We start from the raw sequence: 25,778 nt of genomic DNA, 5'->3' as shown, positions 1-25,778 counted from the left end.
TTTCTAGCCTCGGCGGCCGCAGAAGGCACACGCTACAAGACGATCTGATCCTGCAGGCTCGGGTCTTCACGCTGAAGGGAGGCGACGGCACCCTCGGCATCGACGGCGTCTTCAGCTATGTCCGACCCAGCCTCGGACGGCGGCGCGGTCCAGGGACCCCTCCGGGAATCCGGCCCGAGCAGGCGGCTCGGCCGGTTACCCCTGGGGACTCGGCCAACCGGCTTCCAAGGGCGCCAGCCCGACCCGAGGCCTCGGCGGATCGACTTTGGCGTCGGCTCCGCTGACGGACAACACGACTAGGCTTCGGCCAACTAGGTTCCCATTCTCGAGCCAACTCCGCCTCTGTTCATACTGATATCGCTACCCCTAGCCTCGGCTCATCGAAGGGCAGCCGAGGGGTCTCTTTGACTAAGCTAGAGGAGCCCCAGACGACAAGGCCGAACGGGCCGAGGGATTCCTACGCCTCCGGGATACGGATACCTCACTCGTCACCTTGACACGGGGCGACTCATGCTTGGTAAAGCGGTTCAGATAACCAACAGGCGAGACTTAGTGCTCGAGAATGAGGAAAAAACACGGCTCCGTGCCGAAATTACATACATGTTCAGGCCCCGACAGCCGCAATGAACAAACACACTGGCATTCGAAGTGCCATTACGAACGGAACTCCGGTTCCCCCTCCGCAGGTACGAACGACCCCACTCCATGGGGAAGGCCTGCGGAGCAACAGAAGACTGACGAGCGGCTCGCCGCCGCTCGTTCTAACCACGACGACAACCACCCCCGCCCTGGGTAGCGAAGCGGCTTAGGCAGCAGCTTTGGGGCAGGTGTCACGACAGGGGGGCTCTCCCCCGCTGAGGACGAGAACCAGCCATTCAGGCAGGGAGACGGAGACCCAGGACCACTGGCGCCCTACCTATCCCGGCATGGCTGGAGGAAGTCCCCATGGGACTCGAGGACGCCATTCCCCCCCAGGCGCGGGGGGAAGAAAAAGGCAGCCGACCCACGCGGGGGCGGCCCCTCGACTCGCCTCATCTTCCATCTTGGCCTGGATGACGAAAATCCTTGAGGCCGAGGGAGGAGTAGAGGCCGCAGCCCGGCTCGCTTTCCCCCACCATCAAGCCGGAGGTCACCATCTCGGGTGACCGCCGGTGGAGGGGAGCAGCCGGGCTGCATGATGAAAATCCTTGAAGCCGAACGATGGCTGAGAGGTACCAACTCCCATGGGGTTGCGCTCCTCCAACGAGGAGGCGGAAAGGCGGCGGATACCCCCCATCCGGGGGCTTGGAAGATGGAAAGACACGACGCATAAGGGAGGAAGAAGACATGGTTGCCTTCCGAAAGGAGTCTCCCTCCTTTTAAAGGCAACTCTCCCTACGTGCGCCCCCAGACGCCGCGGGCTGAGTCTTCTCCAACACGCTCCAAGGCCCTCCCCTGCGACTCGGGGGCTAGGTCCCGCATGTCATGCAAACCAGCTCAGGGCAGAAGAAGCCAAACCGCCGCGCGTGGTGCGCACGACTGTCCAGCGGTTACAAGCGACCCCCCACTTTTGCCCAGACCAACGGGCGGAAGGGGCGGGCAGCCATGCAGACGGCATGCAACCGCGCCAGGTGGACGCGCTTCTCCGACTTCTGACACGCCAGCTTGGAAGCCCAGGCCCACGCGTCAAGCAACCGGCGCGCCAGTTGCTGCATGCAAGCAACCGCACCGCCACTTGCGCCACCGTCGCGCCTCTTCGGTTGCGGAGCCTATGCCGCGACTCGAGGCGACCCAGTAGCGCTAGCCTGGCGCGTTGGTCAAAGCGACCGAAAGTGGGCCAGCAGTGATGGCGGTGGCAGGCGGGCGGGCGCAGCAGTCACGTCGTCAGCCAGGCTCACGTCTCATCCTGGGGCAGCAAGAGAGCCTCCTCCCACGGCATGAAGACGGTGCGCCCGTGACCCGTTCCTCGAACGAATCGCGCACGCGCAACGACCGCCTCGCCAACCACTCGCCCCGCCGCATTAACTCCGCGGCGGGACACGCGGCGCCTCTGGCGGGAGAAGCGCGCGACGCTTCACCTTCGCCGTAATAACCGCGTCAAAAAGAGGTACGCCACGTCGTTCGATTTCGTTTCCTTTTCCTTTTTCCTCTTTCTCTATCTCTTGCAACAGGGACCGGGAAAGGGGATACCCCGAAAAGGATCCTTTTCCGCGAAGGAACCGGGCTCCGAGCCCCCCCTACTGATCAGGGGTTTGAAGACTGGCCCTCCGAAGGGTTCAACAGTCGCCTCAGATCGCGTGGGCTCGACACCCACTACTGGTCAGGGGTTCGAAGGCCAGCCCCCCGAAGGGCTCCATGGCCGCCTCAGGCTACTCGGGCTCCGCGCCCATTACTGATCAGGGGTTCGAAGGCTGGCCCCCGAAGGGTTCACAGTCGCCTCAGACACCGAGCGAGGGATGACCAGGGGTACGTTCGATACATAACCGAGGCTCGGGCTGCGCTCCCGAGGTACCCTAGGACATTTCCGAGACCAGCGGGAACGATCTTGTAACGGAATCCCATCGGAGGGAGGCATCGAGCCCTCGGACCCCGTCGCCAGGGGACCGGGTCCGGCAAATCACCCGCAGGTACTTTTGGGCGTGCCTCTGGGCCCCTAGCCGACCCCCAACGAACGGGGCACGGACGCCCACTCGGATTACCCGCTTGCAGCTCACCGGAGACACCATGTTCGGTGCCCATCGAGGGTAACATGGCGCACTCCCCCCCTCCTCCTTGCGGAAAGGCGACGTAGGGGCGTATGTAAAAAGTCGAGTCTGTCCCTGATCGTCCTCTCACCCTGTGCAGAGGCTTGGGGGCTGCTCTCGCAAAAACCGGCTCCGGCCAAACCGTTGACAGCGTCAACATACCAGCCCGAGAGCTTGGGCCCCGACCGTGCACCCGGGCTACGGCCAGTTCGCATGAGGGAACGACCAGACCAGCCGAAGCATTACGCAAGGTATTAAGACCTCGAAGGAGTGTAACCACTCCTCCGAGGCCTCGGGGGCTACACCCGGCGGGTGCGCTCGCGCGCACCCACCGGAACAAAATGCAACCGAGAAAGGCTGGTCCCCTTGCAAAAAAGTGCGACGAAAGCCTCCAAGCGAGTGCTAACACTCCCTTCGAGGCTCGGGGGCTACTGTCGGGGACCATAATTAGGGGTACCCTCAAGACGCCTAATTCTCAGCTGGTAACCCCCATCAGCATAAAGCTGCAAAGGCCTGATGGGTACGATTAAGTCAGGGATCAGTCCACACGAGTGACTCGATCATGCTTCACCCGAGCCTAGCCTCGGCCAAGGGCAGCCGACCTCGAGAGACTTCCGTCTCGCCCGAGGCCCCCCTTTTTACGGCGGACACATCACCGGCTCGCCCGAGGCCTTGGCTTCGCTCAGAAGCAACCCTGACTAAATCGCCACACCGACTGACCGAGTTGCAGGAGCATTTAACGCAAAGAGTGAGTCAGACAGACAGTCAGGCCTTGCCAAAGGCGCCACGGCGAACTCCGCTCCGCCCGACCCCAGGGCTCGGACTCGGGCTAAGACCCGGAAGACGGCGAACTCCGCTCCGCCCGACCCCAGGGCTCGGACTCGGGCTAAGACCCGGAAGACGGCGAACTCCGCTCCGCCCGACCCCAGGGCTCGGACTCGGGCTAAGACCCGGAAGACGGCGAACTCCGCTCCGCCCGACCCCAGGGCTCGGACTCGGGCTAAGACCCGGAAGACGGCGAACTCCGCTCCGCCCGACCCCAGGGCTCGGACTCGGGCTAAGACCCGGAAGACGGCGAACTCCGCTCCGCCCGACCCTAGGGCTCGGACTCGGGCTAAGACCCGGAAGACGACGAAACTCCGCCTCGCCCGACCCCAGGGCTCGGACTCCGCCCTGGCCTCGGCCAAACGACCTCCGCCTCGCCCGACCCCAGGGCTCGGACTCTGCCTCGGCAACAGAAGACAGACTCAACCTCGGCTTCGGAGGAACCCCCACGTCACCCCGCCTAGGGCACAGACCGGCCACGTCAACAGGAAGCGTCATCATCGTCCTACCCCGAATCGACTCGGGTCACGGAGAACAAGACCGGCGTCCCATCCGGCCAGCTCCGCCGGATGGGCAATGATGGCGCTCCACAAGCTCTGTGACGACGGCGGCCCCCAGCTCTCTTACGGAAGCAGGGCGACGTCAGCAAGGACTCGACCGCTCCAACAGCTGTCCCTCCGCCAGGCTCCGTCGCACCTCCGACAGCCACGACATCACGCCAGCAAGGTGCCAAGACCTCTCCGGCTGCCACATTGGCATGTACCTAGGGCGCTAGCTCTCTCTCCGCTAGACACGTAGCACTCTGCTACACCCCCCATTGTACACCTGGATCCTCTCCTTACGACTATAAAAGGGAGGACCAGGGCCTTCTTAGAGAAGGTTGGCCGCGCGGGACCGAGGACGGGACAGGCGCTCTCTTGGGGCCGCTCGCTTCCCTCACCCGCGTGGACGCTTGTAACCCCCCTACTGCAAGCGCACCCGACCTGGGCGCGGGACGAACACGAAGGCCGCGGGACTTCCACCTCTCTCACGCTCAGCTCCGGCCACCTCGCCTCTCCCCCCTTCGCGCTCGCCCACGCGCTCGACCCATCTGGGCTGGGGCACGCAGCACACTCACTCGTCGGCTTTGGGACCCCCCTGTCTCGAAACACCGACAATATTAATGAAAGAAGAAGCATATGAAACATGAGAAATGATATGAATAATTATATGACATCATTAATATATCTTTTTTATATCATCCTGAATGAACATGAATAATATTGAATTACATTTGTACCTTCGGCTTGACAGAAGGCAAAAGTCCAAGCGTGACGCACGAGTGAATACAAGTCAGCGTGAACAGTATGATGTCACTGTTCATCTATTTATAGGCACATGACGCAGCCTGTGTGAAATTACACTCATGCCCTTGACATTTACTATTGACCTAGGGATAATCTATCGAGGACTAGACAACCTTTTCCCTTTTAAGTCGGTTTCATTTTCCACTGATGAGCCGAAGCTTTTCCACGGGTAGCTTCGGCATTGGTTCATCCTTCTCCTGAACTGCGCCCTTCATCTCATGTGCAGCTTTATCCCATGTCTGAAGGTTCCTGTACATATATTATACATGGGAAACATGTTAGTTGTGTTTTTGAGGACCTTCGGAAGACGAAGGCCCCCAACACCCGCGGATCAGTAACTCAAAGCTAACTTCCTAGAGGAGATCGTGGGAAGTTAGCTGCCCATGCTAACTTCCTAGAGGCGGCCATAGGAAGTTAGCGGCTCATTTGACCACACGTGCGGGTCAGCATGTGAAAGCTAACTTTCTACAGTTTTTATAAAACATAATAGGAAGTTATATTTATTTCCTAGAGCTACCAGTTGCCTTTCAGAAGTTATTTATTTCCTACGGTTTGTTATAAAAGCTATAGGAAGTTAAAAAACCGTAGGAAGTATATGTTTTTGGTGTAGTGAATATGCAATCAGACCTTATGTGCAAGGGTGTAAGCAAGTCTCTTGGTCCGTTAGATCATGAACTAACTGTAGACATGATCATGGTTTGTTAGGGAGTTTTCTATAAATCTACACGAGCCAGTGGTGGAAGGGTTTAAGTGTTAAATGTGATACATGGTTGGATCATAATCTCACGAATCAGGGACCTCGCTTGCATGCTTGCACATAAGACCTAATTGCATATTAGTTGTTGCCAAGAATAAATAATTGGAGACTTGTTTCCTCAACTTCATACTTTTACACCCTATTTATTTCCCTGTTTTCAATTACTTTCATCCTCTTCCTCTTGCCTCCTTTTTACCGGCAAGGAAAGCAGGTTTTGTTGATATAATTGTGTTGTCCTGTAATAGTTTCTCACAGAAACTTTAACAAGTGACCAACATCGGCACTCTATACTTTTTTACATATCATATTAGCTTCATCCTAAGTCAAACGTTACTAACTATTCATTTTTTGAAAAAATATAGTTCCACAACATATGAATTATATACTATGAAATCATTTCTCATATGAATCTCTATTTTTAAAAAAATCAATGATTAAATATATGAAGATTTGATTTAAGGCTAACTTCACCAGCTTATTTATTCCCATATCAATATTCAAACTCCACTCTATAAACAGTGTAGTGTGCAGTATAAAACAGTATTTTAGATGACCACTGGTCGTTCCACATCAGATTTTTACAAATAACCCCTCACATCTATTTTAAATTAACCTGCTACATGTCCATCCCCTCCACGTCCCAAACCACACCTTCGCATATAAAAGGCCAAACGGTGGCCCGGCACGGGCCCGCTAGTCCCGACGCTCGTGGGCGCAGCTTCGGCCTAGGCACGGCACGCCGACCCGTTAGCCCGTCGGGACATTTGATTAAATCAACGTAAAACGTTAAAAAGCGGTGCAAGAGGTGGGCCGACCCGTTAGCCCGTCAGGCCATTTGGTTAAATCAGCGTAAAATGTTAAAAACGATGTAGGAGGCGGGGTTCGAACTCATGCCCTAATGCAAGGGCGAGAAACACTGAGTGAAGCCATCTAACCAATAGAACACCATAATCAGGTGTTTTTAATACTAAATATAAATTGTACATATGTATATCCAATTTTTTGTAAAATAAAATATATAATCGTGCCGGGCCAGGCTAGCACTACGGGCCGAGACTATGGCCCAAGCACGACACGACGCTCATGTCGGGTTGTCCAAGCACTATTAAATGGGTCGTGCATCGGGCTGGCCCGCCAGACACGGCCCATTTGGCCATCTATACCTCGGTACGATAATGGTAGTACTCTCCTCAATTGTCGCCACCTCGTTCGCCATCATGCTTCTTTTCTCGTTCCCTTCATGTCTCCGCCTTCGTGCCACCCCATTCTCAGCAAAGGGCGTGGGAGCAGGCACCTCCTCACTGTATTCGTTTGACACCAGCCCCGATACCGACCCACGCAGTGGCTATTGCACGTCCACGAGAATGTTTCATAGCATACACGCACCATCGTTTTCGTCATCGTCGGACATCCCGTTCGTCTTCCCGGCCTTTGCCCTGTTCTTCCTCCCCAACCTGCTGCCCTTGCCCACGGTCATAGCCGCAAGCCGACCGACGCTCGTCGATGCAGGTACGGGGCGAGTCGGTCTTGCTCCTGGCCTTTCTCCGTGCGTGCCGCCGAGGAGGACACGGTGGCGCCTGCCACGCTTAGATTATCTTGACGATGAGGAGTCTAGGTCTGAGATATTGGACAACCAAGGCCCATATGCTACAGAGTTGGTGGTGGTGTTGTGTCGCCTTGGCGGGTCCAAGGCTGGGATGGCACTCGCATTCTCTCGCCCTTCTCGGACTAACGTCTGGTGCGAGTGTCTCTCGATTTAGAGCTACTCTGGTTGGGCTTCTTTCTCCGCTTGCGTGCTCTCTCCCTATATGTATCTAGTGATATACTACCTTTGTCGCCTCCAGATGCCTAGGTCTTCGTCGTGTCATTCTCCAGCAATGAACATGTATGTCTGCCTCTTCCCCTTCCATTCCTGCTCTACGAAACCTTAGAAGTGGGGGAGGCGAGGGATGGGGGTCCCAACCAATGGTACCCGTTCGATGGCTCGACATCGCCTGTCTATATGGCCTTTTCCTTACCACGGTATCGACTCGGTATACTTCTGCCACTTCTATGTACCAATCATCCATCCTTCTGTCTTTGCAAAAATTATTGTGTTGCTCCTCTGTTATTTTGGGTGTTAGTTTTTTGTTGTGCTAAGGACTTAACATAATTTGGGTGTGTTAATACTTTATTTATTGTCTGCACATGGTTTGTGTTCTTCTGATGATGACTCATGGATCCTGCAAAATATGTGTTAGGATTTGGAGATCCATGCGGGCACTACCACAGGGTGCTCGTCCCTTGTGTTCTTAGCTCTTGCATGCATTAGGTCGTTTCTGAGACCACATTGGCGCAATTTACTCCATGGTGTTTGAGGTTGCTGAATTGGATGGAGCCGCAATGATTTGTCACGCTAATAGTAAAAGGAAAGGTTATTTGTTAGTTTTAAACGTTAGTAATTGGTACGAAGTACCATAATTTGTATGGAGCGCATCCAGTTTTATTAATGCCTGACTTTAGCAACCACTCCATATTTTGATCTATCTTTTTTATAAGTTTGAGTTCATACGACTTATTTTAGAAATTTGAGCTCACAAACTTCCTCTTATTTGGTCTCTGTATGGTGGAATTATGTCATTCTATAATCTCTGTTCGTTCAGTTCGTTTAGTCAGTCATTGTAAACTCTCTTCTAATCGCTTCCTTCATTGGCCGTGTTGTACCAAGACATATTGGATGGAGTAAACAACAACATCGATTAGTCAATTAAAAACAAATATTATGCGAAGAGTGGAGACAATCAATAAAAAATCTTGAGATCTTTTTGGTGGATAGTTTACGTGGGTATTGTTGTGAGCCGTCGCAACACACGGTGAACCAACTAGTGGTCATCTAAAATATTGTTTTTGCGTTGCACACTGCACTGTTCATAGAGTGGAGTTTAAAATACTGTTCAACGAGCGTCGTGCCGTGCTTGGGCCGTAGCCTCGGCCCGTAATGCTAGCCTGGCCCGACACGATTATATTTTTTTATTTTACAAAAAATCATATAATATATACGTACAATTTATATTTAATATTAAAAAACACCTGAGCATGATGTTCTACTGGTTAGATGACTTCACCCAGTGTCTCCCGCCCTTCTTCCATTAGGGCGTGAGTTTGAACCCCCACCTCCTGCACCACTTTTTAACATTTTACGCTGATTTAACCAAATGGTCCAACGGGCTAACAGGCCAGCCCACCTCCTGCACCGCTTTTTAGCTAACGGGCCTGCTCGGAGCGAGCGTCGGGCCGTCGTTTGGCCATCTTTATGCGGAGGTGTGGTTTGGGGTTGCGCGGAGGGGATGGTCATGCAACATGTTAATTTGAAATAGATGTGAGAGGTTATTTGTAAAAATCTGACGCAGAACGACCATTGAAACTGATGATTTAATATAGTAGAGATATATGTGAACTGTTGGACACAGTCTAACACAAAGATAACATCACATTAAAAACGGAGGGAACATATGCCAAGCCAAACATGCTCAAAGTCTTGTTAAGGCCACCTCTAGCAAGACATATAATGGGCAGTGTAAAGTATTGTTTTGCACTATAGTTTACACTGTTCGCAGAGTTAAGTTTAAAATAGATAGTGGGATATAAAGTCTACTGGAGTGTGATATCCTAGCCTTAATGGATGGTGATATCCTAGCCGAATGCTTAATAGAATTAATAGAGTACTCATACCAATAAGGTGCATCTTTTTTTCAGAAGCTTATCTCGAAAGAACCTTCAAGTTAAACATGTTTGGTTTGAACAATTTCAACCGAAAAGTTTTTTTTTGATGCGCATAAATGAAGATAAAATGCACACAAAAAATTTATGTTAGTTTATGAGGGACAATATATGATCTTAAAGGGCTGCCAGAAGTAAATATCGCCGGTCCGAGATTGAACGAGGTGTTACATGGAGATACTCTTACATGGCCTCTATGATGTGGTTTAATACATGTGTAGTCCCAGTTTGATTCGACCTTTCGACACGGATGGCAGCAAACCTTTCAGGCATTTTGTTTTGACACACGATACCAAAAGGTTAACGTGGCAAAAGCAATTTTCTCTATATAGGCAACATGCAACTGTTTCATGCTTCTAACGAAGCTCATGTACATGAAAACAATTTATATGACCCTAATCTCCTTGAGCCAAGCTGTGTGTAGTGGGCAAGGATCTGGCTTTCCTGCTGCAAGCGCCTTCTCGGTGAGGGAGTAAAACCAGCCATTCCTCCACTTGAACTGCTCCATTCAAATTAGCATATTTTAATTTTGCAGGGAATAAAATAGTGTCCGGGCTTAACTTCTCAATAATAAATCCTCATTGGTAAGACTTGCCTCTTTCACAGCTGTAGGGAAGTGTGCCACAGCCCTGGAGTAAGCACAGAGCCGATCCTCCATGCCTTCGGCGAATGTGAGCTGCTCCTCTGCAGCCGCAGCCGATGCTAATTCAGCTATCAGGCTCGCAACCTACCAAGACAACAATGCAATTCAGTCTCTTGAAAAAAGATCATTGCTTCTCAGTGATAATTGGATGAAAGATAGCCAATAATTTGGACCGATTGTAAAACATCCATGACAGAACAAACCTCAGATCGGTAATTCTTTTCCACCACACCAACAGTAGCCCCTGGATGCCGAGCACCAACAAGCATGAAAGCTGAAATCCATATCAACTTCTCTAGCATCTGCTTCTGAAAGGCTTCCTTTTCAAGCACCTGATGAGGTAGGTTGCAGCACAAATACACAATTACTACAAATGATCGTAGTTCAATACTTGAACATGCAAAAGGAAGTGCAAGGACCATTACATGAGAACATAAATAGACAAATATGAAAATAGTACATTACTAATTACTAGTATTTTGAATCCTATCACAAGTAGATAATTTTGGTGATGAACCATAACTCCCTGAGCTCACTGAATTTGATGATTTTCATCATTATGGCTATTATAATGTTATTTCAAGCTGGATTAGGCATGCGGAATAATAGATTGATTACAGAGGATATGATGTTACACATATAAAGGCAACAATGACCTAAGGTTTACAGAAGTACAACCAATCAGCGGTGATCCTTGCCTAATCAAGATTAAATTATCTATCCTAGCCATATGGGCGCTTGGCAGAACAGGTGCACAGGCCCAGCAAGAGGAACTAGATAGCTAGAGGCTGCCATGCCAGTTATGACAAGTAATTCATGATTTGACTTATGTATTACTTGCAGCTACTATCTATTACAGTGCGCAGAAATAATGAGGTTCCTGCAAATGTGTAGGCACGGACCATGATTTTCAAAACTTTATCTTTGGTACCCTTTTTTAGAATGAACATATTCTTTTTCCTACTACTCACATCTTATAATAGAAAAAAAAACATTTTAATGCCTTGAATTTTTTTGACAGGATGAAAATAAATAATGCATAACCAGGGTAGGGATCATGATTTATTCTAAGTTCTGTCTGACACAATTCAACGTAAGAGTCTAATAAAGCATTTGCAAGGGCCGCCAAAGCAATTCTTGAGCAGATACCTATGTTGTTTGCACCTTACTATGAAAAGTAATATGAAATATGAAAATGGCCAACATGAGGATATATGGATGAACTGAAAACAGAACTTCTGAATCAAATGCACATAACCTCACCTTGCAGGTAAGTCCACCATTTTGCAGGCGGGCAGCCACTGCAGGAGCCCAGCTGCCAAATGCAGCAGTCAACCCCTCTGGGTTGGTATCAGTAATCCCATCGACTGGTGGCTCTCCAACCTTTGATACAGCGAAGTAGGCCAACACCTGGTTTGCACCCACTAGGCCCTTGATCTTAAACCATGGATCCAGCATTCCATTCTGGAAGAACACCAAATCTGCTGTAATATTAGCTCACAAGAACCAACATGCAGCAACACTACGCAAAAATGGTACACAATGCTGTGTTTAGCATGCATAAGATAGAATCATGGCAGATCACTTCTTGATAAAGTGACTGGATGCGAAGCCATACTAGAAGGAACACTTCAGAATCGAAGTAAATGCTCATTTAGTGACAAATTCATACAATGTGGCCACCATATAAGGTTAGTTTCTTCAAACTACATTGATGACAGAGAGCCAGAGATTATTTACCAAATTTACATATTTCAAGAAACAAGCTTCTAAGTAATGACACCCTGAAGCTCTTCTGGAATGTTCACTATAGAATTTAGAAACAAAAAGATGTTACATAACTTCCCTGAGTTTTCCAACCCATCAATAATCACGAGTTCAACTGCTAAACCTTCCATTTGTAAAATGGATCAAGCATCTCCTTTGTTACTGTGAGACCCGTGGCCGGAGTAGCGCCAACTCCGACGTTATACTCAGATTACTCCTCCCGCTCAACCTTCTGCTCTTTCAGCCTTCCAATTGCTCCTCTGCAGATCTCATGTTCCTGACATCTCCCCCCCCCCCCTCAAAAGTTGATTGCGCCCAATCAAGAGCGTTAGGAAAGCGCCTCTTCAGAACCTCATAATCTTCCCAAGTTGTTGCGTCTGCAGGGAGATTCGACCAAGCCACTCGAATCTGAACCACCGGTTTGTTGCCCTTTCGAACCATTCGCCTCTCCACAATTTGAACAGGATAAACCTTTATCTGAGACAAATCCACCAATTGAGACATATCTGAAAACACCGGAGTGAAGTTAGGTGTAAACGGCTTCAACTGAGAAACGTGGAAAACTGGATGCACCAAAGCTGTAGCCGGCAACTCCAACTTGTATGCAACTGACCCTATACGCTGAAGCACCTTAAAGGGTCCAAAGAACTTGAAAGCGAGCTTCGGGTGAGCTCGACTGACTACCGAATTTTGAACATAAGGCTGGAGTTTGAGTAACACCCGATCACCAACTTGAAACACACGCTCCACCCGATGCTTATCAGCTTGCACCTTCATGTGGTTCTGAGCTGCAGCCAACCTCTCTCAACAAAGAAGAGTAAGCCAACCGATCCTGAATCAAGCTCTCCACTGTAGAATCAGGTCCTGCAACAATCGGTGCAGCCGCAAACACTGGATCGTAGCCATACAAAGCTTTAAAAGGTAAGCACCCCAAAGCAGTGCGATATTAAGAGTTGTACCAAAATTCAGCCAATGGTAACCAAGTTCTCCACTGTTTAGGACTGTCGGAAATAGCACAGCGCAAATACATCTCCAAACATTGATTAACCCGCTCTGACTGTCCATCGGACTGGGGATGATATGCTGTAGTAAGAGCCAGCTTGGTGTTTAAAGCCTGAAACAGAGACTTCCAAAAATGGCTAGTAAATATCTTATCTCTATCCGAGACCACAGATCTTGGAGTCCCATGAAGACGAACCACATTATCCAAAAACACTTTGGCAACCATAGAAGCTGAAAAAGGATGCTTTAGTGAAAAAAAATGGGCATACTTAGTGTACCGATCAACCACCACCAAAATTGTGCCATACCCTTCAGACTTTGGAAGACCTTCTATAAAATCCATTGCAAGATCTTGCCAAGCTCCCTGTGGAATGGGCAAAGGTTGCAGCAAACCAGGAGAATATATCCTTTCAGCTTTAGCCCTTTGACATATGTCCCATTGTTTCACATACTCCACCATATCAGCTTTCAAACCCTTCCACCAAAACAAACGCCTGATACGATGATAAGTGGCTAGACTGCCCGAATGACCACCCACAGCCCCATCATGCAGAGCTGAAATGAGCTTTGTCCTTAAGGCTGAATTATTTGCAATCCATATTAAACCATCCTTTCGAATGAGACCATTTTGTAAAGAAAACCCCTGCTCACTAGGACTGTGAACAGCCAGCTGAGCCAACAAGTCTTGAGCCTCCATATCAGTGATATAAGAGTTCAATACATCCTGTAGCCAAACAGGTTGCACTTCTGTCACAGAATGCATCACCATCGCATGGCCTACCCGAGAAAGTGCATCAGCAGCAACATTCTCCTTCCCTTCTCTATACACCACTCGAAACTGCAAACCCATAAGCTTGGTCATCGCCTTTTTCTGCCACTCCGAATGGAGGACTTGATCCTCCAAAAAACTCAGAGCCTTATGATCAGTTCTAATAATAAATTCAGTATGCTGCAAATACTGCCTCCATTTAGTGACTGCCAACAATAGAGCCAAAAACTCTTTCTCATAAATGGAAAGCAACTGATTCTTGGAGCTTAAGGATTTACTGAGATATGCAATAGGCTTATGATGTTGCATCAAAACTGCCCCAATTCCAGTAGCACATGCATCAGTTTCCACTTCAAAAGGTTCCTTGAACTGAGGTAAAGCTAAAACAGGTGTGGTCACCATAGCCTCATTCAATGCTTGAAAAGCCATATCAGTTGTCGTGTCCCACACGAAAGACTTGTGCTGCAGCAGCTTAGTCAAAGGTTTGGCTATCACTCCATAATTCTTCACAAACCTTCTATAATACCCCGTGAGTCCCAAAAAACTTCTCACCTTAGTGACAGATGTAGGAGTAGGCCACCTGCTCATCACCTCAGTTTTAGAAGGATCTGCAGCAACACCCTTCTGTGAAATAATATGGCCCAAATAAGTGAGTTCAGTTTTGCCAAAATCACATTGAGTCCTTTTAAGGAAGAACTGATACTCCCTCAGTTTTGTGAACACCAACCGAATATGCTCAAGATGAGCAGTCCAAGAATCACTATAAATGAGAATATCATCAATAAAAACCATGGCAAATTTCCTGAGAAAAGGGGCCAAAATCGAGTTCATTGCACATTGGAATGTAGCCGGGGCATTTGTAAGTCCAAAAGGCATAACACGGAATTGATAATGCCCTTGATGAGTTTTAAAAGCAGTTTTATATTCCTCAGAGGCTCAGACTCTGCCATCCTGATTTGGTGGTATCCAGTTGTCAAGTCCAAGCTTGTGAAAAATTGTACCCACCAACTCCTCCAAAATCTCTTCCACCAATGGCATAGGAAACATGTTCTTAATAGTGAGATCATTCAGTCGTCTGTAATCAACACAAAACCGCCATGTCCCATCCTTCTTTTTCACTAAAAGAACTGGAGAGGCAAAGGGACTAGAACTAGGAATGATCAATCCAGCTTGCAATAATGCAGACCTGACGCTCTATTTCATCCTTGTGAAAAGGTGAGTATCTATAGGGTTTAGAATTAACTGGCACCGGCGCACCGCTCCTGGAACCAGTGGAATGTGATGATCAAACTGTCTAGCAGGTGGCAATTGAGTAGGAACTGTGAAAATATCAGCAAACTCCTTCAACAGCCCTTGAATATCTGCATCAGCAGCACTGTTCTTAAGGCGTCGCCTAGGCGACGCCTAGGCGTCCAGGCGGTGGTCTAACGCCTAGGCGCCTTGCCCGCCTACCTCGCCTAGGCATCGCCTAGGCGCCGCCTAGGCGTCCAGGCGGTGCTCCAACGCCTTGGATCGCCTTACCGCTTTAAAAACCATGATCAGCAGTCTCAGGTTGCTCCTCCTACACTTTTTCTACTAATACCAAAGACCAAACATCATTCCCTGAGATCCATTTTTGCACCTGTAATGCTGAAACAAGCTCTACCTGAGAACTGGCCTGATTCCCATCACCATACAGAGTAACTTGTTGATCCTCATCCTTAAACTGCAACACTGTATTGACCCAATCACACTCCATAGGACTGTGTTGCATTAACCACTGATAACCCAAAATAGCATCAAAAGCCCCCAAAGGTAGAATTCTCATGTCAGTGTGATAAAAATGCCCATGTGCCCACCATACCAAATTCTTCACCATAGCCTGGCTGATCATAGACTCCCCATTGGCCACCTTAACTGAAACAGATGGACAAGATGTCACAGCTAACCCCAGCTTTTGCACCATATGTTGACTAATAAAATTGATGGAACTCCCAAAATACACCAACATCAACATAGTCTGTTTACCAACAATAGATCTCACTCTCATGCTATAGTCATTGGCAGTGCCAGAAACTGCCTGAAAAGTAAGATGACAACATAATTCCCCACTTTGATCTTCCTTTTCTAGCTGATGTAGAATCTCATCAGTCAAAATTTCAGACACCTCATTCACTACTGCATTCAACTAAGCTGAACCCCTCTTTGCACATTTGGCAATATGCCCGGGCTCAAACTGTTCTCCACAAGCATAACATAAACCATTGAGACGTCTGAAGTCTCTAAGTTGTCTCTCTCGAGTAAGATCAGCACCTTGTTGCCCTTTATCATCCCCTTTTGGAAGTGTCTGTTGCTGTTTCAGATATGGCAACGGACGTTGTCCTTCACCTCGTCCTCTATCCAACACCTCCTGTTGAATCTGAGCTAGCAATATAGCACGATCCACCGTAGTGGGAACCTGAACTTGCACCACATCCTGCAGTTCAAACTTGAGACCACGAACAAAGTGGGTAACAAAGAATGTTTCATCATATTGAGCATTATGCACCACCACTCCATACCGAGCCTGCTCAAATTCATGAACATAGTTATCCAGCGTGCCGAACTGACGCAACGAAAACAGTCTTCGCAACGCTCTAGGATAAGCCTCGGCACCAAACTTACTGACAACGGCTGCAGCAAATTCATGCCAACCACCCAACCCATACTTCAGTTTATGATAGTGCCACCACATAGATGCTGGAACTTGGTAGACAGAAAAATACTCCAAGCACTTGTCCAACCAAACCACAGGATCACCCTCAGCAAATTTCGGAAATGGAAGTTTGGGCAATACCTGATGAGAATGGTATGAATGCTGATGAACATCACCAGATGGTCTAGAAGGACCACCTCTGAATTCACCACGGGATTCCACATGCTCCTGTCTTCCCCTGAAACCTGTTGATTCACTGTGATGTTGATGAGCGGATGATGGAAATTCCGCTCCCCCAGAAGAATCCTCCAACTGCTTCCCCATCAATTCCAAACGGATTTGGGCCACCACCTTCCCTGTTTCTTCCACCTTACGACATAACTCGACTGGCTCCTTCGCCGCCTGCTCCGCAACAGACGCAGCCAAATTCGTGTGCATCATCATCTGTTGTTGCACGCGCTCGACATCATTCAATCGATCACTCACCACTACCAGAGTCTCCATGACCTTGCTCAAACTCTCCTGAGTTTCCCGATCCCGATCCGCCATGGCTTCCAAAACAAAATGTGTCTACACCAATGGTTTGGTGACAGGCGCCGTATTGACAACGCTGGTAATCGCTACCCAGCAAGACCGCTGACCCGTCTTTGATACCAAGTGTGAGACCCATGGCCGGAGTAGCGCCAACTCCGACGTGAGCACTCACGGTGGCTGCCTCCGATGGGGAGGACAAGCGCAGGTAAACAGAAATTCTGTTTGGTGGTTTTTCTTCTATTTTCCTCTTGCCGATTACCAGATGATTCAGGGTTTAAGTACACCCTCTTTACAAGGCCAGACGGCCCAAACCCCTGGCCCAATAGGCCTAATCACAAACAAAATTCAATTACTCAGATTACTCCTCCCGCTCAACCTTCTGCTCTTTCAGCCTTCCAATTGCTCCTCTGCAGATCCCATGTTCCTGACGGTTACTTACACCATCAGGGTATCGATTACTATTGTCTTATTGGAATTGCATGACACCACACCACTGTTGTGCAGTTTGTACATACAAAAAAAATGAACTGAGTAGCCAGAACAGATTGGCTAATACAGCTCAAGTTGTTCAGTATTTCAATTTTCAGGCACGGTTTGCCTAAAATGCAAGGCCGAAGGGAAGACGCGCATAAACAGACCTGATCGAACACATGCAGCGGCACAGAACGAATACGAACTCCGGCAGGCAAATGCAAGCGCCCACCCAAAGCACATCAGCCGGGAGAGCAGAGGACACGAAGACGAGGTGGGCGGAGTTGGAGAGCACGTACCGCGCCAGCGCGACTTGGGGGTGGCCTCGAGCACGGCGTCGAGGTCGTCGTTGCGCGTGCACACCAGTATCGGTCCAGGCGCATCGTCGGGTACCTTCTCTCCGCGGCCCACGAGGACGTCACCTCCCGGCGGGCCCATGGACACGAGCGCCTGGCCTACGCGGCCGCCGCCCACCACCACGGCTGGGTGCACCTCTGTCGTCGCCATCGCCGCGGAAACCCTCGCGATCCTACGAGCCGCCGCGGAGCTAGGAGAGGGGGAGAGCAGGAGACGGCGGAGGGGAGGCGACGGCAGCAACGGGGTGACGGAGACGGCGGCTTTGAGGGCCATCTGGGGTGGACTGAAAGATGGGAAGTGACGGCGTTTGGTTTTGTCCGTTAGCGCGGTAAACGGGAACCACCCGAGTTGGGATTGGCTTATCTGGGTCTTTTTTGAAAAAGGGGCTGGATTTTATTATTATTGAACTGCAGCATACACCTCACGTCTTCCAAATAAGTCCCTGGTAGAACATTTGTCTATTCTCCTTCCTACAACTCTTATCATATAAAACGACATTACTTAAATAAGACAGCTATTCAAAAATGATCCAAATACATATATTAGTTGAGTGTGAATGACCGGATATGTAGCGTGGGGTCAGACAAGATGATTTTTTTTCTTTCTCTTTTTTCACACTCGCGAGATCAAATACGATGAGCCAAGGTACTGGATTATAGATGACTAAATATGTTGTATGTCGGTCTAAGTCACGATCTATTTAATAGTGCCATGGCTCGATCCAATACGATTTAAAGTGGATCTGTGTTGTGCCTAGGCCGTTTTCTCGACCCAGTGATGGCCCGATCTGGCACGATTTTTTATTCTAAAATTGTGTGTGTATATATTGCATATCCTTTATATAGCACAAATCAACATGTGCAGTGGTTAGGAAGCGAAAATTTATTTCTTGGGACCAGGTTCAAACCCTAATGAGTGTGTAATTTTTAGAATTTTCCGCGTGTGCGCGTGGGAAGAAATTTTTTGGGGCGTGGGAAGAAATTATAGTAGAGATAGAGATATGCCTTTCAATCTATTTAGTTTTCCAACTAAGAGAATTATCTAGAATCATGCAAAAAAAGACTTCAAAAACTAGTTAATCCAATGATGACCATTCATAGAGTCACCTAATGTTGCAAAATATGAGTGAAAGGAACACTGGCGCCTCTCAGAGAGCGTGAATTAGGACTTCTAAAAATCTCGTTAATCTAGGTCACAAATAAATCTCCTAAACAAATGTGATATTCTGGTCCCAGTGGATGGTGATATCCCGGACCAAGGTTTAATAGAATTAAAATAATACTCATACCAACAAGGTGCATCTTCTTTTTTGGAAGTCTACCTCGAAATAACCTCTAGGTTAAGCGTGCTTAGCTCAGAGCAATCTTAAGATGGGTGACCGACCAAGAAATTTTTTCGGGTGTGTACGAGCGAGGACAAAGTGCACACAAAAGACTCGTGTTGGTCTGGAGTTTTTTGGAACTCAGGTACTCCCGTAAGTGGGCTTCTTAAAAATATTACTCTGAAGCGTGCAATTGGGATTGTAGTATTATAATACCTAGTCGTTTGTAAATTTGTTATCGTCGTTGCTTTAAACCCTTCTAGAGCCCAGTCACGCCTGCTGTTACGAGTTCATCCCCTCGTCCCGTTCCTGGAAACGGATCTCAGGCCGCCGTCGCTGCCGACAGTGGCGGATCTGCGTCCGGGGCTGTCTGGGCTGCAACCCCGGTCGCGGCTCAGTACAAGCGAATAGGCGGTCTATTGTATCACGCTCACGTCCGCTCTTCACGTCCAGTGGCGGCCCACGTCGCGTCCAGTACTGCGAGCTGCTTTAGGGTGCGTTTGGTTGCAATGACAGGACGAGATGGGATGGGACGATCCCTCAAATTAGGTTGTTTGGTTCTGGATCGTCCCCTGACGTCCTCTCTCGTCCCTCCAATTTTGAAGAACAACAGGGGACAACACTGGATAGTACTGTTCCAACCCTTGACCCAGAACCAAACAACCTAATTACGTGCGCGGACGACGGGAGGGAGGCCCACGGGACACGCCACGTTGTGTGCGCATGAGTCGCAACGTGCAGGCCCGCGTGGCCCACCGGCATGTGGGTGCTGTCTGCTGTCGTTGAGGCGGATACGGTTAAATCTGTATGTGTGCAGGGCAGGGCGTGTTTGCGCGTCGGTCGAATCTGTGTGCCGGTCGCTCTCTGTTCGGACATTTTCCGGTAGGTTGTCGAGTGTCTTCCATGCCTTTGGTTTCAGCAGCTCCGTATCAGCTTATCCATCCGGCTAATTCCCAACACGAGTTGAGGTTGAGTGATGGTGTGCTCTCTATGTAAGTAGAAAGAAAGGGCATTGGATCTAATGCTGGTTGTCTCTCTAATACAAGTCTAGAGTACGTAGGGGAAGTTTGGAGTAGCGTGCGTCGCCGTCAGCGTTGTGCGGGGTGCCTACACGAACACAAGCGATATCTTGTCTCTATCTGTCCGTGCGCCCATCCATACCCTCTCTCTCTAGTACAATTTTGAAGCATTTTTAAGGCTTAAAAACTCGAAAGATAAATTTACATCGCAGCATCGACTCATAGACGGTATGTATTGATTATTGTGTTTCTAGAATTCATATCGACTTTTTTTAGGCTACATATTTCTTGAATTTTTAAATTATATATTATTTCTTGTGTCATATTAAACATCAATTATATTTTCTGTTTGGTTTAAAAAAGTTTATAGTCTTAGCTTCGTAGCCCCCTCTTTAATTAATCCTGGATCCGCGCCACTGGCTGCCGACGTTTCTTCCACGCCGTCGCTGCCGAGTTCCCATCTTCCCCCTCAGGTACGAGTTCCCATCTTCCACGCCGCCGAGTACTCTTTGGAAATGGAGGCGCCAGCAGGTGGACTCGGCAGCAGGTGGCCTCCACGCTGCCGAGTTCCCATCTTCCCTCACGCGGATGGAGGCGCCTCCAGCAGGCACCAATGCAGTTGAAGCTCCTTCTGAAGTGAGTCAAAAGTGTTCCTTCCTCCTTCCGAAGTTTAGAGATCACACAAGCGAGGTATAATCGTAGATTTCTTGCATTAATACTCTGAGATAGTATGCAAGGTGGAATTGGTGTTGGTTGATGATCTAGTATGCAAGAAAACCCTAAACCCTAAATGAGTTCAGGTGGAATTGGTGATGGTTGATAAACTGTGAGATAGGATATTTTCGGTGGAATTGGTGATGGACTTCTTGCCTTCAGGAGTATTAAATTAGTTTAATGTGTGGTAATTCAGCACCTGTTATGCGATACATGTAGAACTCAAATAAAAGTTGGGAGTAGGGGTTCACTTATTGCATTTTTCTGTCACTATTTCGGTGACTATTTGAGTTTATAGAACTATACTATTTGAGTTTACATTAATATACTTTATAGAATCTATGACAAAACGCAAGCAGAAGACATTGTTGGGAGTATCGACATGAGCAACATTGTTTATGGCACTAGCAGAATACGACCGCGTCATTGATTATCCAGCTTACATGATCCGATATGTTTTAGCGTCAGGAGCATTATAGATTTGGATTGGCAATACTGATGTGTGATAGAATCTCATTCTTCTATTTGTATTGTAGGTGTAGAGATTAAATAGAGTTTGGAATGGTCTTTTAGACGTCATTAGACACATGCAAGTCTCAGCTGATGAGTTGAGGAGGTTGACCAGACGCAATCATGTACCTGAGTATGTAGAGTACCTGCACAAAAATAGCCTAGTTAATGCCATGAGTGTTGTCACTGAAATTGCACAAGGTCTAGACCATGTGAGCACAGATCTGGAGGAAGTTCTTATTGGTCTGTAACCTCTTCTTGAAGATTATGAAGCCCTTGGTTTGTACAATGATCGTCGTCTACCGCATATGAACGAGCGTATATGAGATATTTGTTTGCGAGAGAGTCTGTACCACTAATGCATGTATCTTATGAATTGTACTGCCTTTCTGTCAAGTCTGTATCTTATGAAGCCTTAGTTAGTTGCCATTTTGTTCCTGCTACTTGTATGAATTGAGTTATGAAAATGAAGAGTTGTGTTATGAGTTGTTTTTTGTGATCATATAATGGTTTTGTGATCATATAATGTTCTGTCAAGTTTTCTGTTTGACCACTCAGTGAGTGGGTTCATGTTAAATCCACTTCTGGTTTCAAGATGCATCACAGTTATAGACTGAAAACAAGTTGCATCAGAAAACACAGTTTCAGAATTTTTAGAATTCTAAAATGAGAAATTTTCAGAATTCAGACTGAACTGAGCTGAGAAATTTTCAGAATTCAGACATCCAGACATACTGAACTGAGAAATTTTCAGAATTCAGACTGAAAACACAGTTTCAGAGTTCATGTTAAATCCATTCCGAAAAAATTGCATCTTGGCTACAGAAAATGTGTCAGCAAATGTGTGGAATGCCAGAATGTTCAGACTAGACTGAACTTACTGAACTAACTGAACTGAACTTATTGAATTCAGACTGACTGAAAACAAGTTGCATCAGAAATTCAGACTGAAAACAAGTGCCCTAACTAAACTGAAAATTACACACAGACACATTCCGAATTACACACAGACACATTGTGAAATTCAAACTGAACTGAAAACAAGTTCCAATTACACAGACACATTTTGAATTCCATAGACTGAGTTCCATTTACACATTACACAGAAACACATTACACCTGATCCATAGTAGTAGGCGGGGACAGATTACAAACATCCCTTACTTCTTTTTCTTCGGAGTTAGTTTTTTCATACAAGCTCTCAATTCTTGCATGTATGCTCCATGGTTGGTGAACAAATAAAAACATACGATTATGGTTGGTGAACCATCCCTCTCAATTCTTGCATGTATGCTCCATGGACAGTCGCCACCTCGACAATACCCTCTGTATTTCTTCGGAGTACTGGCCTCAATGCCTAACTCAAATTCTTTTTCTATGGCATATTGCCACATTGCAAGCCTGAATTCAGTCATCGATGCGTATAGGCTGCCAACCTCCATCACTGGATGGTTAGAGTCATAAAACACTCTAGTCTCGTGGGGCAGAAAATCAACACAATCTAAGGCGGCTGAACCATCATCTTCCAACTCATTTCGAATATTTGCATGACCTGTATAATTGCAAGCATCCTCTCTACTTTGTTTTCGCGTTCATCCTTAGCAGCTAATCCAAGTTTGAGGTACATCACTTTCTCACTTGGTACATGTTGAGGTCCTTCTTCCTCTCATCGGAGATCCGGTGAAATACCCTCGAAATCATTTTTCGTGAGATGAGACAGACAATCTAAACTGCGTTTTATCACCTGCTTGGAATCAATTCAAAAAAAGAGATAAATATGTGACTATGCATAATCATTCTGTAAACTCAGATAAAATGTCTTACCAAGTGACCGTGTTCCTGGGGAGTAACGAGAGAAGGGGGTGCTTCAGCTGCTGGTGGTGCCTCCAACCAGGTGTTGTCTACCTCATCAATGGTGAGGGAGAAGCCTGTGTTGGTTGGCGCGGGAGCACTCAGTGAAGGCACAAATGTTCCATTGATGTCGACAACTATCTCGTTGAGAGGGATAAGGTTGGTTGCGCCTGGCGGGGACTCCATTTCCGGCGAGGGCCAATCAAGAGCTTGGTCATCCAGTTCTGGGGGGACTCCATTTCTGGCGGTGCATCCTTTTCTGTGGAGGAGAACGAAGCAATACAGGCCAGCGTGGAAATGGAATCATTGGATTACCTGAGCCGTGGAAATGGAGATGAAGAGCTCTGGGAGTACCTGCCGCAGCAGCGACGGCGTGGAAAAGGGCAAAACAGCGGCGGCGGCGAGTACTCGAAAGATGGGAACTCGTAACTGAGAGGGAAGATGGAGTACTCGGTGGCGGCGTGGAATGTCTAGGCGACGACGAAACGTCTCGGTGGCGTGGAGTACTCGACAGGGATGAGGGGATGAACTCGTAACAACAGTCGTGACTGAGCTCTAGAAGGGTTTAAAGCAACGACGATAACAAATTTACAAACGACTGGGTATTATAATACTACAATCCCAATTGCACTGGAGTATCTGAGTTCAAAAAAAACTCGTTGGTCTTTGGGGATGGTCTATGATCCTACATGGCTGCCATGAGTAAGTGTCGTGCGGTTCGGGAGTGGACAAGGTGTTACAAATGGTATTAGATACGACCCTCGCAGTTTCACGGGCGTGTGTGGGCTAGGGATTTGGACATATGGCGCATGTGGGTTTGGAGTGGTCACATGACATGGTATATTACGACACTGGACACAAACGTGGCCAAGAGTGGAGGTTTCTGGTTTGGGGTTGACCGACGAGGACATCAGTCTTCTAAGGGGATGGACATTGATATCCTGGCCCTGGTGGATGGTGATATCCTGGCCCAAGGCTTAATAGAATATTAGAATTAATATAGTACTCATACCAATAAGGTGTATTTTCTTTTTTTTCAAAAGTCTACCTCGAAAGAACCTCTAGGTTAAGCGTGCCTGGCCCAGAGAAATCTTGGAATGGGTGACCGACTGGGAAGTTTTCTCGGGTGCGCACCAGTGAGGATAAAGTGTGCACAAAAGACTTGTGTTGGTCTATGGGGATGGTCTATGATCCTAGAGGACTTCTAGGAGTAAGTACTACCGGTTCGGGAGTGGACGGGGTGTTACAATAGACGACCATTCTCACAGACCAACATGAGTCTTTTGTGTGCACTTTGTCTTCACTCATGCACACCCAAGAAAACTTCATGGTTAATCACCCATCTCAAGATTGCTCTAGGCCAAACACGCTTAACCTAGACGTTCTTTCGAAATAGGCTTCCGAAAAAGAAGATGCATCTTGTTGTTATGAGTACTCTATTAATTTTATTAAACTTTGAGCCATGATATCACCATCCACTAGGGCGAGGATATCACATCTATGGTCCTAGATGGCTGCCAGGAGTAAGTATCGCTGGTCCGGAAGTGAATAGAGTGTTACAACAAAACCTATGCAAAATAAGTAAACTAAAATGTGCAAAATAAGTTTTGTCTAAGTGTTTCTATCTCTACGGCAAAAGAGTTATGCAACCTAAGTTTCAATCATATATTCTAAATCAAGAATAGTAAAGATTGCAACTTAAGTAATCAATGTAAGTGCGAAAGCTAAAGAGTAAAGGTAGAGATTACAAACTCCCGTGAACGCACCGGTATTTTTATCGAGGTATCTAGAACCGTGCAAGGTTCTGACTAATCCTCGTTGGTGCCCCTACGCAAAGGAAAGCCCACACGAGGGCTAAGCAACTGGACAGGTAACTCCGTAGATAGTCGCGGGCCTTCTCCACGCGCAAGTAGTGCTCCGCTTTCGACCTGCTCTCAAACGCTCATCGTCGTGTTCCTATCAAGCTTCCGGACGAAATGTTGCGGGCCTCGTTCCCTCCGGTACACGGTGGCAGACACATCAAGAACTCGGTTGGTGTGGTCTCACAAGACTCTCGCCCCACTTGGTACAATATTACAACGACTTGCGCAAGAGCCAAGGGTTTTGTGGGTTGTCTAACCTCACTCAACAACCTAGGAACAAACCTAGAGCAAGCGCAATAGCGGTCTAACTAAAATAAGCACTTCGCAAAGCACCTACACTAACACCGAGTGATTCTATTAAGCACTTGGGTGTTGGAGCTATTGGAAATATGTATGACCTCGCTTGGGCTCTCCCATCTTCAAATGCCGGCTAGGGGGGTATTTATAGAGCCCCCATCCAAAACTAGTTATAAGGGAAAGTGCAACATTCTGCCTGTGCTGTACCAGACCGGTTTGGCGCACACTGAAAGGATCACGATGCCCAAGAGGGGGGTGAATTGGGCTTTTCTAAAAATTCCATAAATATTAAGTCCTAAGCAAGAGCCCAACTTCACCCAACTACTAGCAATAAGTAAATACTACTAGAAAAACAACAACCCTAAGTCATTACTTCAAATACTTGCTAAGCAATTGAACAAAGTGAAATGCTCAAATTAAATGCGGAATGTAAAGCAAGGTTAAGAAGACTCCTCCAATTTTTTGTTGAGGTATCGAAGAGTCGACACTCTTCCCTAGTCCTCATTGGAGCACCCGCGCAAGGGTATCGCTCCCCCTTGGTCCTTGCAAGAACCAAGTGCTCACTATGAGGTGATCC

At 47.8% G+C, this 25,778-nt stretch overlaps 1 protein-coding gene and 2 long non-coding RNA genes across 3 annotated transcripts; 1 reads left to right on the top strand and 2 right to left on the bottom strand.

The window, feature by feature from the left end:
• Window positions 1-9,638: 9,638 nt before the first annotated feature.
• On the bottom strand, window positions 9,639-17,916 carry LOC100278239 (uncharacterized). The gene is made up of 5 exons (NM_001151580.3): window positions 17,570-17,916; window positions 11,317-11,534; window positions 10,257-10,385; window positions 10,006-10,137; window positions 9,639-9,909 (listed from the first exon to the last, which is right to left on the bottom strand). Exons 1-5 carry the CDS (start codon window positions 17,898-17,900, stop codon window positions 9,796-9,798), a joined length of 924 nt encoding a protein of 307 aa, NP_001145052.2. The 5' UTR covers window positions 17,901-17,916; the 3' UTR covers window positions 9,639-9,795.
• Window positions 17,917-20,356: 2,440 nt separating this feature from the next.
• Window positions 20,357-21,693, top strand: LOC103653375 (uncharacterized). The gene is made up of 2 exons (XR_565439.4): window positions 20,357-20,603; window positions 21,218-21,693. It is a non-coding gene; the product is annotated as an uncharacterized lncRNA (long non-coding RNA).
• A 277-nt stretch (window positions 21,694-21,970) lies between these two features.
• LOC103653374 (uncharacterized) lies at window positions 21,971-23,601 on the bottom strand. The gene is made up of 3 exons (XR_565438.4): window positions 23,397-23,601; window positions 23,016-23,301; window positions 21,971-22,935 (listed from the first exon to the last, which is right to left on the bottom strand). It is a non-coding gene; the product is annotated as an uncharacterized lncRNA (long non-coding RNA).
• Between the last annotated feature and the right edge of the window lie 2,177 nt (window positions 23,602-25,778).

The sequence above is a fragment of the Zea mays genome, chromosome 4 (genome assembly GCF_902167145.1).
Source record: "Zea mays cultivar B73 chromosome 4, Zm-B73-REFERENCE-NAM-5.0, whole genome shotgun sequence".
NCBI lineage: Eukaryota > Viridiplantae > Streptophyta > Magnoliopsida > Poales > Poaceae > Zea > Zea mays.
Note: the sequence above shows the minus strand (reverse complement) of the source record. Positions and strands in the feature narration are given on the sequence as shown.

Bases quoted from the DNA above. Each gene is read 5' to 3' on its own strand.
- LOC100278239 (NM_001151580.3), bottom strand. From the start codon at position 17,900: ATGGCCCTCAAAGCCGCCGTCTCCGTCACCCCGTTGCTGCCGTCGCCT. The intron at 11,535-17,569 runs GTACGTGCTCTC...ATATTACAGCAG, and splicing joins CCCCAAGTCGCGCTGGCGCG to ATTTGGTGTTCTTCCAGAAT. The intron at 9,910-10,005 runs GCAAGTCTTACC...TGAATGGAGCAG, and splicing joins TCCCTACAGCTGTGAAAGAG to TTCAAGTGGAGGAATGGCTG.